This window comes from Sinocyclocheilus grahami, unplaced genomic scaffold (assembly GCF_001515645.1).
Source record: "Sinocyclocheilus grahami isolate Dianchi unplaced genomic scaffold, SAMN03320097.WGS_v1.1 scaffold341.1, whole genome shotgun sequence".
NCBI classification, from domain to species: Eukaryota; Metazoa; Chordata; class Actinopteri; order Cypriniformes; family Cyprinidae; genus Sinocyclocheilus; species Sinocyclocheilus grahami.
Window position 1 is genome coordinate 1,181,940 of NW_015505520.1, and position 15,298 is coordinate 1,197,237.

At 34.6% G+C, this 15,298-nt stretch overlaps 4 protein-coding genes across 4 annotated transcripts in view; all 4 read left to right on the top strand.

The window, feature by feature from the left end:
• LOC107603128 (uncharacterized) overlaps window positions 1-1,116 on the top strand; it is a 4,998-nt gene extending 3,882 nt beyond the window's left edge. Inside the window, exon 9 of the mRNA XM_016295841.1 lies at window positions 1,090-1,116. Within this exon, the coding sequence (XP_016151327.1) occupies window positions 1,090-1,116 (27 nt within the window). The remainder of the gene's footprint in view (window positions 1-1,089) is intronic.
• Window positions 1,117-1,234: 118 nt separating this feature from the next.
• nitr2b (novel immune-type receptor 2b) lies at window positions 1,235-3,431 on the top strand. The gene is made up of 8 exons (XM_016295842.1): window positions 1,235-1,274; window positions 1,536-1,607; window positions 1,924-2,018; window positions 2,107-2,454; window positions 2,557-2,910; window positions 2,993-3,100; window positions 3,198-3,232; window positions 3,339-3,431. Exons 3-8 carry the CDS (start codon window positions 1,976-1,978, stop codon window positions 3,429-3,431), a joined length of 981 nt encoding a protein of 326 aa, XP_016151328.1. The 5' UTR covers window positions 1,235-1,274; window positions 1,536-1,607; window positions 1,924-1,975.
• Window positions 3,432-10,603: 7,172 nt separating this feature from the next.
• Window positions 10,604-12,075, top strand: LOC107603130 (uncharacterized). The gene is made up of 4 exons (XM_016295843.1): window positions 10,604-10,976; window positions 11,075-11,410; window positions 11,545-11,652; window positions 12,026-12,075. The coding sequence occupies exons 1-4, from the start codon at window positions 10,604-10,606 to the stop codon at window positions 12,073-12,075; spliced, it is 867 nt and encodes a 288-aa protein (XP_016151329.1).
• Window positions 12,076-14,883: 2,808 nt separating this feature from the next.
• LOC107603131 (uncharacterized) overlaps window positions 14,884-15,298 on the top strand; it is a 7,633-nt gene continuing 7,218 nt past the window's right edge. Inside the window, exons 1-2 of the mRNA XM_016295844.1 lie at window positions 14,884-15,033; window positions 15,101-15,293. Coding sequence (XP_016151330.1) covers window positions 14,884-15,033; window positions 15,101-15,293 — 343 coding nt within the window. The remainder of the gene's footprint in view (window positions 15,034-15,100; window positions 15,294-15,298) is intronic.

Here is a 15,298-nt window from a genome sequence, read left to right on the forward strand (position 1 = left end):
TCTGCCATTTTAAAAACAATATTGTCAGTCTTTTGCAAATAAAAAATATGAGGACTGAGATTATTGTCCATGTGCAGGCAATGGTTAATGTGCATTTTACTCTTGCAGTAAATAATGTTTAAAAAAAAGATTTTGTTCTAATTGGTCTAAATTGGACCTCTTCATTAAATAGCGATCATTTTTCTTTATGTATTTTGCTGTATTTGCCTGTTGACTTGTGAATAATACAGGAGAACATAGAAATATTATATGATGGACAGAGGTTGCAGATGAACTCCCTCTGGTGGAAAAATGTGGTAAAACTATCCTGAGGGTATTAAAATTGTAAGGCCTGTTGTGCATTCGGTCGGCAGCAGCAAGAACCAGGCTGATATGCTAAAAGTGTAAACTACTAACAATTTAATTGCTTACAAAAGGTGGAGGATTACTGAATTACATAAGCATAAGGGTGTCCATAAATGAGTGAATAAATCATCATGATTTATTTATCAGGCAACTCATGTGACCTACAGTATATATATGTTAGTACTTTTAGCCACCCTGCTCTATTTTTACCTCCCACACTCATTCACAGCCCACAAACACCATTCTGAGCGGAAATGATTTTCACTGCTCTTTTCCGTTACATGCATTGTTTATGTTCTTCTGACACTAATTATACAGTAAGTTCAACAATTGCCACAAAAATAGCAATCTTTAAATAGCACATTTTACATGTAATTATTTAGAAGAAGCTTCAGTACATAAACAGATAAACAGTGAGTCGTAATACATACCTGATGTGAATAACTAACAGATATGAGTAATATTTAATAATAATGAACTGAAAGGCAGAATAATAATGCCAAAAAATGAATAACGTAGAATTTATTCTGTCCATTTTTTATTATCTTTTAATTTGCTTTATAATTAAGTGGCCACATGATCCAAATGCTTCATTTAGTTTGATTAAATATAATTCTGTGCATAACATTATGATGCTAAACAAGCGCAGACAAACAACTTTTACGGTTTCAAGGTCAAGGTATTAAACCGGTACCGGCCTCAGTTCTTGTCATAAATTTCCGTTGTTGTATAATTGTGGTGCAGGATCCTCTAGCAGTGGTTAAAGAGTGAAAGCAGGAAGGAAGAAAAACATGCACTTCAGTTGTGTTCACAGCCAACTGCTGTAAAAAAAAAATTTTTTTTTAAAAGATTCCACCTTACAGAATTACAGAATTCGATACAGATACAGCCTCTTCTGCTGAAAAGCGACAAACAAACATCAACATACGGTAACTACTTTGATGTGTTAATAAATTCATTTGTATCAATAAATATTTGTACTATTAGTAGATGTTTCATTTATATTGCATTCAGGTGCAAATGTGTCAGTCTACTAGAAAACTTTAGATTTGCTGTTACTATGACCGTGAACATGGCATTAAAATGAACAGTATGGTGAATCAGCCAATAGAATCATGTAAAGCTGCTTTTCTTTCATAAAGGGAGGTACAGCATATAAAGGTGAGTCTCTGCGTGTCTTTCTCTTTCAGACTGTGTTGAGAAGGAAGATAAACCTGTGATAGATTCTACATGAAAACCAACCTTGATCTTTAATGAAGTCTGTAAGTACAGATTTTAAACAGAGCCTGTATTTGAATTCATATTTTGTTTAGTTATTAACTTTTGGATATATACCACATATTCATGAACGACATGTGGCCCTGCATTAAAATGTATGTTTAAAAATGTTTCTAATCCACACAATGAAAAACTCTTGTCTTGCCAGGTAACCTAAACATTAGTAACACCTAAAAAAGTTTTTACTCGATAAAATAAAATAAAAAACTTGGATATGAGCTGTAAATAAGGTGTTTTATGTTTCCTGTGTTTATACATTTCTTCTTCATTTAAAAGATCTACCACTCTTATTTTTTCTAGATGATTTACCCTAAAGGTTCTGAATCAACCAGCTCAGGACTATCTCCTAAAAATGATGAATCATTTTTTCATCCTTTTGATTTACCTTTCTAAATGTAAGTAGTTATGTTTCTGCACTGCATAATGAAGCAATTCTACTACAAGCTAACATTTTCTCATCCATGGCATTTTGAATTTTTCCAGGCACCTCAGATAATGCAGACATCGAGTCTCAGAATCATCTGAAGATTGTTCAAGCAGGAGACAGTGTAAACTTCACCTGTACTTTTCCAAAAGAGTCAAGAACCACTGTTGCTTGGGTCAAACAAAGAGCTGGAGAGAAACCCTTTTTAATCACTTCGTCATATCAAGCTTTACCTGCCGTGTTTGAAAATGACTTTAACAAACATAATCGCTTTTTTGTAGAAAAAGATGACAGCCGTTTTAATCTGAGCATCACAAATGCAAAAGAATCGGACACTGCAACATACTATTGTGTTAAATATATATATCAGTTCATATTTGGGGAAGGCACTGATCTTATTGTTAAAGGTAAGCAGAATGTTTTCTTAAATTTTACTGTGGTACATGTATTTTAGCACATTGTGTCTGGTCAAATTACAATCATGTCGTTGTTGTTTATTTTATTTTTAGGCAGACGACTAAACATGCACTCTGATGATCAGACAACTGTGATAGATCCAGTGCATCCAGAAGACTCTGCAGTGGCGCTGCAGTGCACTGTCCTCACTCAGAGCTGTGCAGGAGAACACAACGTCTACTGGTTCAGACGTGAATCTGGAGAATCTCCTCCAGGAATTATATTCACTCAGGAGCGCAGGAACGCTCAATGTGAGAGGAGCTCTGATGTGAACTCTACTGCACATAAATGTATCTACAGCCTGCCCAAGAGAAACCTCAGTCACTCTGATGCTGGGATTTACTACTGCGCTGTGGCCGCATGTGGACAGATACTGTTTGGAGATGCAAGAAAACCTGACATGCCAGGTGCCCATTTAAGTTGCATAATTTTCAATGTCTGCTCACAGATTTATTGCCAATTTTTTAATTACTTTAATTTTTAATTAAGGTTTTCAGACACCATGGATAATTGCCCTGGTTTTAGGAACTTTAAACTGTTTATCAGTGATTGTGATCATATTTCTGGGTACACAGTTGTACAAGCAGCGAAAAAAAGGTAGAAATTACTGCAGAAAATTTTTCCAATATGTGAGCAAATCAACATTCTTCAATGACAGTGCAGTTATGTGTTCCAATTCTTATTGTTTTTCAAGATGGAACTCAGAATATTCAGACTGGTCACTTAATGGTAAGCATTTTAATATTTCATGTGCTTTTATACCATATGTGATTCAATATAAATGCCTAGTCTTTATAGTCAGTATATTTGACCGAATGTATCATAATTGTTGTAGGATGAAGACAGAGATGCTTTGAATTATGCTGCTTTAAGCTTTCAACAAAAGCCCAGCGGCCCTAGAAGACCGAGAGAAAAATGTACAAGATAATTCAATGTATGCACATGAGAAATTTATACATTTTACTAAAATTATTTCTCTGTTATTTACAATAAATGTGCTTTAATTTATATATATTGTTACTTGATGTTAATTGTGAAATTTACTAGCAATTTCTGAGTGAAAATTGCTTCTCTAGTCAAAAAAAATCTTTCAGTGTAAGTTTATTCATTCTGTCAAATAAACTGAACTGATTGACATGTCATTTTACGCAACCTTCATGGACCCTTGTTTGTTGGATTTCTGCATCAATACAGCATATCAATTTAAGATTGACTGATTTGTTGAAAAAATCTGAGGTTGAGAAGAGCTAGAGAAGTTGAAACCCCTGTCCATGGTACTGAAATGTGACAATTATTTACGACCATGTTTGCATTATTTTCTAGTTATGCAGACTACTGCATAATAACTATAAAGAATAAGGTATAATAAGAATAAGGTAGTTAGACTGCATTGTACTATACTACAGCACTAACACATACTGATGACATTTACTCATGACAACTATATTAATTATAAGTCGATATATGCTTTTCTTACATCTAGAATGTAGTGTAAGCAATATTTTCACATGAACATTGAAGAGAATGTTGCAGAAATATGTTTAATGACCTATAGGGTGATACTAGGGGCGTAACGGTACACGTATTCGTATCGAAAATTTTTGGTATGGGTCTTTCGGTTCGATACGCATGTGTACCGAACAAATACAGCATTGTTTTAACCACTGCAGGAGCGTAACTTCATTGGAAGTCTAATGTTTCAAATTATGTCTTTTCTTTCAGGAAATTCACATATTAAATGCTAGTTGGCGCTCTTTCATGTGGCGCAAGAGATCGCTGTATAAACGCTTCAGTTCAAGCAGCAACATATGTGTTCCAATTCTTATTGTTTTTCAAGATGGAACTCAGAATATTCAGACTGGTCACTTAATGGTAAGCATTTTAATATTTCATGTGCTTTTATACCATATGTGATTCAATATAAATGCCTAGTCTTTATAGTCAGTATATTTGACCGAATGTATCATAATTGTTGTAGGATGAAGACAGAGATGCTTTGAATTATGCTGCTTTAAGCTTTCAACAAAAGCCCAGCGGCCCTAGAAGACCGAGAGAAAAATGTACAAGATAATTCAATGTATGCACATGAGAAATTTATACATTTTACTAAAATTATTTCTCTGTTATTTACAATAAATGTGCTTTAATTTATATATATATATATATATATATAAGCTTTAAATAAAACAAAGATTACTGGAGTACTATAGTAGTAAAATACTGTTTTGGTTTTCTACTTCAAAATTCCCCATTTAATTCAGTGTGTTACTTGATGTTAATTGTGAAATTTACTAGCAATTTCTGAGTGAAAATTGCTTCTCTAGTCAAAAAAAATCTTTCAGTGTAAGTTTATTCATTCTGTCAAATAAACTGAACTGATTGACATGTCATTTTACGCAACCTTCATGGACCCTTGTTTGTTGGATTTCTGCATCAATACAGCATATCAATTTAAGATTGACTGATTTGTTGAAAAAATCTGAGGTTGAGAAGAGCTAGAGAAGTTGAAACCCCTGTCCATGGTACTGAAATGTGACAATTATTTACGACCATGTTTGCATTATTTTCTAGTTATGCAGACTACTGCATAATAACTATAAAGAATAAGGTATAATAAGAATAAGGTAGTTAGACTGCATTGTACTATACTACAGCACTAACACATACTGATGACATTTACTCATGACAACTATATTAATTATAAGTCGATATATGCTTTTCTTACATCTAGAATGTAGTGTAAGCAATATTTTCACATGAACATTGAAGAGAATGTTGCAGAAATATGTTTAATGACCTATAGGGTGATACTAGGGGCGTAACGGTACACGTATTCGTATCGAAAATTTTTGGTATGGGTCTTTCGGTTCGATACGCATGTGTACCGAACAAATACAGCATTGTTTTAACCACTGCAGGAGCGTAACTTCATTGGAAGTCTAATGTTTCAAATTATGTCTTTTCTTTCAGGAAATTCACATATTAAATGCTAGTTGGCGCTCTTTCATGTGGCGCAAGAGATCGCTGTATAAACGCTTCAGTTCAAGCAGCAACACGATCATCCCTTCCTCTTTACTACTAGTTTTAACGCGAAATAAACATGAATGAACATCTCACGCCTCATGTTATCGCTCAATCAGCATTTCACCCGCTGAAAGACTGCAATAAAACAGCTTGTAAACAAAATGTCACGTAGCATTTCAAATGGGAATCGTCATTTTTAGGGGCGCTTTAGCCCCTAAAAATGGTACTCAAATGTTACACAGTACTCAAATGTTATAACCCCCCCCCATTGATAGTATCAATATAGACTTATAATATCATAATCATAATCATTATATTTTACTTAATCTGTTAGTGATGTCTTCTTATTTAATGTTTAAATAAATCTGTTATGAAACGAGTTATGAGAGGCACTGTGTAAATGATTATATTTCAACAACAAATAAAATTGTTATAATTTAAAAGTTAATTTAAAAACTGTATTATGTGCAATTTACATGTTTTGCATACATTTTTTTAAAGTTGAGTGTTCATTATTATATTTAAAAATAAATAGTAATTAAATTTAAGTTTAAGATAGATTTTTATCCCTAAGATCATTTTAATTATAATGAAATGTATTTAAAGAAAGAGCAATTTTTTCAGTAAACCACCGTTTAATAATAAAAAAATAATAATAAAAAAAATTTATGTTTAGTTTTCCCCCTGCTTTACCGAAACCGTGACGTCAAAACCGAGGTAGGCCTACATACCGAACCGTCATGTTTGTGTACCGTTACACCCATGAATTAAAAACAAAATAGATAATGTATCAACCTACATGTAATGATTAAAATAAATGAGCATAAAAATATTCAATAATATCTGGGACAGTATATATCCGCATCATGTTTTTAAAAGAGTTGCAAAAAGTGATGCTGCCTCATATTATTGATAAATGTCTCACGAGGCCCCTCTAGTGGACACCTGTGGCAAAAAAAACAAAACATAAGGTATTCGAAAATCCCACATTTATGCTAAAATGTTAAATCCCAATCTTAAAATCCTAACTTCATGCTAAAATTACATACTTACTGTCAGGTTTAAGAGAGTGTTTTTAAGGTATGTTGAACTGTTGCCCTCTGGTCAGTGCTTTGAACAGACAGGCACAAGAACAGTTTGTATTCAGCCTGAACAATTAAAACGTTCATAACTATACATTGTCCATCATAACTGACACATTTCTACATAGCATCTGAAAATTGTACATTTGTAAAGTACATAAACTGTGCATATGTAAATAACTGTAATAACATATCTGTACATTCATTTAAACAATTATGTTGTTTTTTTCTATATTTCTACCTCTGTATATAGTGCATTATTTAATTTTCAGTTTTTCTTACATTAGTGTTATATTTCATCTCTACTGTGTAATTCCTATGTATGTCTGCACATCATGCATGTTTGTACTTTCTTCTGCACTGGAAGCTCCTGCTGTCGCCAAGTCAAATCCCTTGTGTGTGTAAACATAGTTGGTAATATAGCTCTTTCTGACTTCTAAAAAAACATCTGAGCACACAAACTAAACATCTCAGTGTAGTGGGTTATTTAATAAATAGGCACATTTTTGCAAGTAAAATACTTAAAATACTTTAAGTATTTTAGACCCCAACATAAAAGATTTTCACTATATATATATATTGTAATTTTCCGTTTAGAATTTAGAATGCTTCAGAATTTCAATGTATTCAGTGCTGACAGTCATGTCTAAAGTTAAATGTTTCTCTGCTGATGTTCACCACAGCACTTCTCAGTCTGTTCGGAGCAGCTTCTTCCTGTCAGTCACTCAACAGGAAATGATTTACTCTGTCTTTCCACTTCTGACTGACACTCTAGTTGGTGTCACATGTTCTTTCATGGACATACACTGACTTTGTGGAGGAGTCTGTGCTTTGTGGTATCGATAGCTTAAAGCCCAGAGCATTTTGGTGCATACAGTAACAATGGTTGTTTGGGCTCCAGTGCAAAAACACTTGAAGGGGCCTCCACCACTGCAGCCACCTGCCAGCTTAAACACACTTTTGCATTTTTAAGTTTGTGCTTACTCAAATGAGTTGGTGGTCTCAAGGTATCTTTTCACAAACTAAATGTTAAATGTCTTTTCGTCTCCTTATATGAAATTACTTCTGAAGGAATGGTACTACAGTAACCCAGTTATATCATCAAAACAACAACCCCAACAACAACCCCCAAGAGCAAGCATTTCATTCAGAAATATGAAATTTAGTTTGATATATTGGTAGAAATTATAAATATTTATAGTTTTCTCTATCATATTTAGAGTAAAGTGTTATTCTTATAATGTACTAACGTATGCATGGTAACACCACTGATGTCAAGCGCCAAAATATATTAAAACAAACAAACAAACAAAAACATACGATTAGTCCATAAGCTTCAGGCTGTGTACTGCCAGTCTTACATAGCAATAGCTTTGATTGAGAACAGGTCCAAATTGAATTGATCACTCACAGAAAATCTCCCCCTCTTGTTCATATTTTTGTATTTAGAAGGTGGTAAACTATTCAGAGTATATGCATACAGATCTGCAGATAACTGTTGAAAATAAACATACATACAAACATACAACATATATATATATATATATATATAGCATATTTTAAAAACTTTTTAAAATATAAAATGTATGTTTATTTGCAACAGTTATGCTAATAAAAATAAAAAGCCATTTATGCCATTCAAACAGCGACATCTGCTGATGGACACCGTGCTGCCATGTCAAGGGAACATGCCAGCTGAAGATAATGATAAAATTATGGCTTCAGCCATGATGTGCATGTGTCACACATACAGTATATGTGCATGCAAACAGAAATATACAAAGAAGCAAAGTGACCATTTTAATTACATACACACACACACACACACACACATAATATATATAACACTTAAAACTTGTGAGCCTAAATATTATGACACTTTGCTTCAAAAACTGAAAATGTATCCGCTGATATTCACTCCAACACCTTTCACTCTATAATGAGCAGTTTCTTCCTGTCTCTCATTCAAAAGGAAATGATGCAACTCGTCTCTGCCTTCTGACTTCAGTGGCAGCAACAGTCACATCCTCTCCTCATATGGAGAGAGTCTGAGTCTGTGGTTTAAGCTTTGATAGTGCCATAAACAAGGCTAAAAGTCATCTGTTTTATGAATAAAATAAAATAGTGAGCAAGAAACACATTATGCTTGTAAGCACAATATAGCAAAAGTGTTTTTAACTCTTTGATCTGGTATCTGGGTTGTGTCTCTAATATTGTGATGGCTTGTGTACTTTTGTGGTTAAGAATCAACTCAAACATTTCTTCATATTAGATCAGTTAGAAAACAAAGACTTACTGATCAATACATTATCTACACTCATCAAAACATTACCTTTGCAACTTAAATGTAAGCATTATCTGAACATGAGATATATATATATTTTTTAAATTGTTCAAAAGTGGCATATAAAAGGCTTGTGAAACATTAAATATGTGTTTCATAGCTACCCTAGTTCACTGCTTTGTGAAAGAGTTGACAAATGATGTTTAGTGTGCATGTATTTATGTTAAGGGCTGCACTTCTGAACCAAAATTCAGTTCTCTTAAGTTTGTACAAAACTTTGTGTCTGCCTGTGTTTTCTGCATGAATATGAATAATAAAAGATTTTGTAAGGCCATGTCATATTGCAGTGTAAAATTATTCATTATGTCTCTGTCCTTGGTGCTGAAATTACAAATCCTGGTCCCATAAACTTCTGACTTTAATGACTTTAAGGCCTAAACAAAAGCACACAGCACTGGTTCTCATGGATAATGAATTAATGTATGAAATGTATGAGGATAAGAGATGTGTATTTTCAATAATATTTTAAAAATTTATAAAAATGTATCATGTCCACGTGCCCACAGAAATCATCTGCTACATCAGGGTTCCTCAAATCTGGCCCACGAGAGCCATTTTCCTGTTGGAGTTTAGCTCTAACCCAAATCAAACACACCTGAGCATACGAATCAATGCCTTCACAATCATTTGAAAAATAGTTTGATCAGGGTTGGAACTAAACTCTGCAGCGCATTGGCCCTTTAGGGCAAGATTTGAGGTACCCTGTGCTACATCATGCCAATATTATTGTATTTTGTTGTTGTTATTACATAGAACAGAGAAGAGACTCATTTGTTGTTTTTGTGTTTATGATCCAAACCAAATAATCAAACATTAACCACATACATATGTACAGACGCCAAACTTTGTTATGTATACCTGTAGTTTTAATATATGTAGTTTTTTTAGACGACAGGGAGCAGAGAGAATTAATTGCTGTCAGTCTACAATAAATAATTTTTTTTTTTTAATGAAAAGATAGCTGTTTTTTTTAACATGTTGTGGTTTTGATGCAGCAAGAGGTGTGAAAACAGAAAGTGGAAACTACACAGTGACACTCACTGACACTCAGATCTGACCCATGTGCCAACATTAATATGTAACTACAACAGCAATGTCATATACCCTTAACTTTAAAAAGCAGACTTTGTAAAAAAAAAAAAAATAATAATAATAAATTATTATTGATAGTCTTGAAGCCTTTGTCTGTGATTTTCAGTAAATCTGCTGATATAGACTTTTTAAACAACAAAAAAAATAAAAAAGTGTATCATTGCAAACTCCACCATGACATGAGCTGATTGGCTGCTGTCACAGAGTGGTTTCAGCTCAGTGCAAACCCTTTCTCAAGTGACCAATCAACTCTTAGAGCACTGAATAAATAAGATAGAAGTGTGTGTGTCTCTCATTTGTCTGAAGCGGAGATTGAAGGAAACATGGTATAGACAGTTTATTGATTCACCTCTATTACTTATCTGGTGTGAAATATTTGTTTTTTTTAGGATTTTTTTGTTTGTTTGTTTTCTTCAGTGAATTTAAAACATGAGAATATGTTTTGGAACATCAGTGATCATGATATATTTAACTATTTTGTTCTCCTCAACAATAGGTAAACATATTTGAATCTTTTTTTTCCAATTCAACAGAACTTTGATCACTATATAACACTAAATGTACCTTCTTCATTTTGCAGTCTGCTCCTCTGATGCAGATATTGTTCAGGAGGATAATGTAAAATTAGGTCAAGCCGGAGAAGATGTGAACCTCGCTTGCACCTTTTCAAAGCTTCTGCAAACGACAACAGCGTGGTTTAAACAGACGGCTGATAGAAAAAACGTACAAATTGTATCTTTATATTTAAATCAACAACCCAGTTGGAATGAGGACTTTGATAAAACAAATCGGTTTAATGTTATTAAAGGAGATGATCATTTTAATCTGACCATTTTAAAGACAAAACCTTCAGACTCAGCAACATATTACTGTGTAGTTTCATCATATTACACCATTGGAATGGGTGCAGGAACCAGATTACTTGTCAAAGGTATGTTTCCCTGCTTATTTTAGCTTTGTTTGGTTGGAGGTAATTGATTTTTTGTCCTTACCATTTCTGTCCCACTTATGTCGCATTTCAAGATGCAGCTGTGGACAGACACATTATTCTTCAGCAGTCTTCGATAGACAAGCTTCATCCAGGGGATTCTGTGAGTTTGCAGTGCAGCATCTTCACTGAGAGCTGTGCAGGAGAACACAGTGTCTACTGGTTCAGGCAAAGCTTGGGAGAATCTCAAGGAGTCCTTTACACCAAAGGAGAAAGAAATGGTCAGTGTGAGAACAGCACTGAGTCTCAAACACAGAGCTGTGTCTACAATCTCTTCAAGAGCAACATCAGTCACTCTGATGCTGGGATTTACTACTGTGCTGTGGCCGCGTGTGGAGAGATACTGTTTGGAAAAGGAACTGAACTAAATTTTAGAGGTAAGGTTTTTGGATAAATATTTGATGTTTTCACTCAGGTGGAATATTTGGTTCAAATATCAGGGAAAATAATACCAAGGAACTGATCTACTATAAGCACCCTGAATTATGTCTCGAATTTTTGATCATTTCAGAGAGTGTCGATGTGAATCCAACCCTGCTTGTTCTTGGAGTTTTAAACATCATATTTTTGACTTTAGCTCTTTTTCTGGCCATAAAACCATGTCAGGATCCAAATAAAAGTAAGGTTTAATTTTGGTACACATAATATAAATATATTATTAATATACAGTATCACATATTTCTATATACTTGTTTATAAAAATGCAACAATTGACACTAAAGATATACTTTATTTCTTTTCTTTTTAATAAAAATTTTTATTCACCCACAATCCACAAATCTCAAGAGTGTCAAGTAAGTTATTTTATGTTTTATGATTTATGATTACGTTTTATGTTTTATGATTTCAAATAATATAATTATTCATTAGAATTATACGGTCAGTCTTATTAAGTGCAAATTATTATGCTGATGTGTCTTCTTAAGACTCAATTTTACATGTTATGTGACTCTTTTTTTCTCTGATCTTTGTTTTTTTTCTCATTATTGTAGGGGGAAGACATTCTGAGTTATGCAGCACAAAGTTCTTTCATGGCAAATAAACCCAAAGTAAAGATTACTGAAGAACACTCTCTTGTTACATACAGCATGTATACTTAAAAAAAACAGCCTATAATCGCTTAAGGTCATGCTTTTCAGTTCAAGGCTAAATGCTGCATAAGTTTATGGGGTAAAGCATGCTTTAATTTTCAGTACTGCTTTGTAACAATGTACAATGTACATACCAGGTTTTCAGCAATTAATGTTACATTGTCTTTTAATGTACTCTGTAATATGTAATTTAATTTTTAACATGTTATTTGAGTTTTACATATACTTGGTTGCATGTACATATGGCCAGCTATACAGAAAAGAAATCCATCAACAGATGCTTGTTGGTATGTTTAACTCTGTTTACTTACATTATATTGGGTTTTCGACAATTGATTGTAAAATCAGATGATTTGTCTCAAAGAACTTGCCACACATTCCTTTTTATACTCTCAGTAGAAATGTAAGACATGATGTGTAATTTACAAAGTAATTTTGCATAAATGGTGTTATAACAATAATGCATGATCTGTGATATCTACATACATCTTTTTAATCTTCCGTCCCCCCCAAAAAGTTAACAATATAATGTAGGACTGGCTTTACGTTTCTGTAAATAGCCAAACATGAAGTCTGCTTTATACATTATTGTTTCTGTATCTTTTATTCACTGCTGCATGTCTTTTTCTTTTTACACTTAATGCACATTCAGTGTCAATGACAATTAAACACAGCCATCCAAACAGACTTTTCATTTATCAAATGTGCAATTTCACTTAAAATATTTCCACTAACACATTTAACAAAAACATATACCGACAGAACTACTGAAGTGTTCTCTATTGATTGCATAACATATTTGGTACATTTTCTCGATTTTAATTAACTACATGCTTTTCTTAAAGGAAAAAAAAAAGTCCAAGCTTGTTTTTCAAAACATTACAACAGACAACAAACATATTCTCTGATATAGGTTATGTTATTAATACATATAACAAACAAATGCAATTTATACAATTAGCTTATCATGGCTTCACTATGCATAATATTGGTCATCTGTGAAAACTCAGAGTTAACAAATAATCTGGACACTGGAGAAAACAAAGTAAATTTTACCATGTTCCTGAGTTCTTTTTATCATGCGGATGGAATATGACAGCAACCTTTATGACAAACTTTTGTCCAAGAAATAGTAGAGGCCTGCCGAGTAGTGATGTGACAATTAAACCGAGGCATCAGAGCTTGTGTCGAGAATAAAGAGAAGTGTGGAGGAACATACTATTGGGAATAAATGGGCCTGCCAGATGAAGCCTCGATTCGAGAATTGTGTCGTTAACGTAGAAATCACGTGACCAATGACAAACCGGCTGCGTTTGAAACCGCATACTCAGGTACTTAATTTCAAGAAGTACTTACTTAACGAGCCCTAAAAGAGTATGTACTCTACAGCTAAATCTCCTTGAGTATAGCTGTGTCCCAAAGTTAAGTGCACACACTTCGAAGGGCACGGACTTCGAAAGCCACGCCTCCGAATTTGCTCCAGGATTTCCTAATTGCGGCACAAATTTTAGTTTTTATGTTTTACGTCATAATGGAGGAGACAGGTGATGTACCTCAGGCTTAGCCAAAACCGAGGCCAGGTAAATTACACTGGTTTGCTGCGACCTTTGTCGGATTACAAGTTTAAATGCAGGAATTGGCTTGGAGCTTACTTGAATAATGTAATGATAGCCTACATATGAAAACTACAAAATACACAGACACACACATAGCAGTTCAAATGCTGACTGATATCTTACAAAGGTGCGATTTTATATAGTTTATGGTCTTGACCATTGTGATCATATGTAGACAGGTTAGCAAAAATAAAACTGTGAATAAAAAAATAGAGCATTGTACAGCTCAATGTTCAGCGGCAGCTGTCACAGCTGAACAGTGCTCTGTTTGACGGTCCGAGTCCTTCAGATGCAGCCTTTGATATAGTTAGCAAAAATGTGTTAATATTCTGACAAAATGTTGATACTTTCATTTTCAAAATAATCAGAGGTGGACTGGAAGGAAGTACATTCGTTAAGTATTCTCGAACAAATATGAAGTACTGAGTTTTCTTTTTTTCTCACAGACAGCAACACTATAAAAATATGGATTTACAACATGATGCATTGTTGTAGATTAAACTACCCAACAGTATATTTAGTAGGCAACTTTAAATTTAATAACCTTGAACATAATCAGAAGTAAAATGCAACATACACATTAGTGCAGCAGTAATATTAATGCAAAACCATCCTAACTAATTATTTTTTCAGAACAATACTGTATACCTTTACTTTTACTCTCAATACCTTATTACCAATAAATTACCAATAAGTATGTTAGAGTATGCAAGATAATCCTTTTACTTAAAGAATAGTTCACCCAAAAATGAAAATTCAGTAATCATTTACTCACCCTCAAGTTGTTCCAGGTTTGGAATTTTCATTTTTGGGTGAACTATCCCTTTAGCTAAGGTTATAAATGTGACAAGTAGCTTTTCCCCAATATGGTATTGGTAGTTACTAAAGGTAGTTTACTAAAGTATCTCAATATTTCTTCTACTAATTACTTTGTCATAAAGTAATTTTGGACGTGCCTACACCTCAGCTGGACAGGCGGCTTCGGCGCTTCATTCAATGGCGGTCCTCCAGGTCTTCCAGGCCAAAATCCTTGCATCCTCCGATGAGTCTGGCCTGGACCCCGCTACCCTCAGGGATCTGAGGAGTGCAACTGACCTAGCTCTACGCACCACCAAGGCCACCGCCCAGGCGATCGGGAGATCGATGGCCAGCCTTGTGGTGCTCGAGCGCCATTTGTGGCTGACGCTGACAGAGATTAAGGACGCGGATAAGATCCCCTTCCTCGATGCTCCAGTCTCTCCCAAAGACCTTTTCGGCTCAGCGGTCGAAGGATTCGTTGAGAGCTTCACGGAGGCACAGAAATCATCCCAGGCTATGCGACATTTCCTGCCTAAGCGCTCCAGCTCCGCTGCTGCCTCAGCTCGCCCTAAGTCTGCGCCCACTCAGCAGCCCACGAAACCAGCACCTGTCACCGCTGTTCAGCCTGCTAAAGCGCAGCAGACGCGGGGACGCTCTCGGTCGGCCAAATGCTACACCAGGGACCCCGACCCAAGATTGTGTTGGACCCGGTGCCTCAGGCGTCATCCTGATCTGCGAGACAGGAAGAGGACGGGGTCAG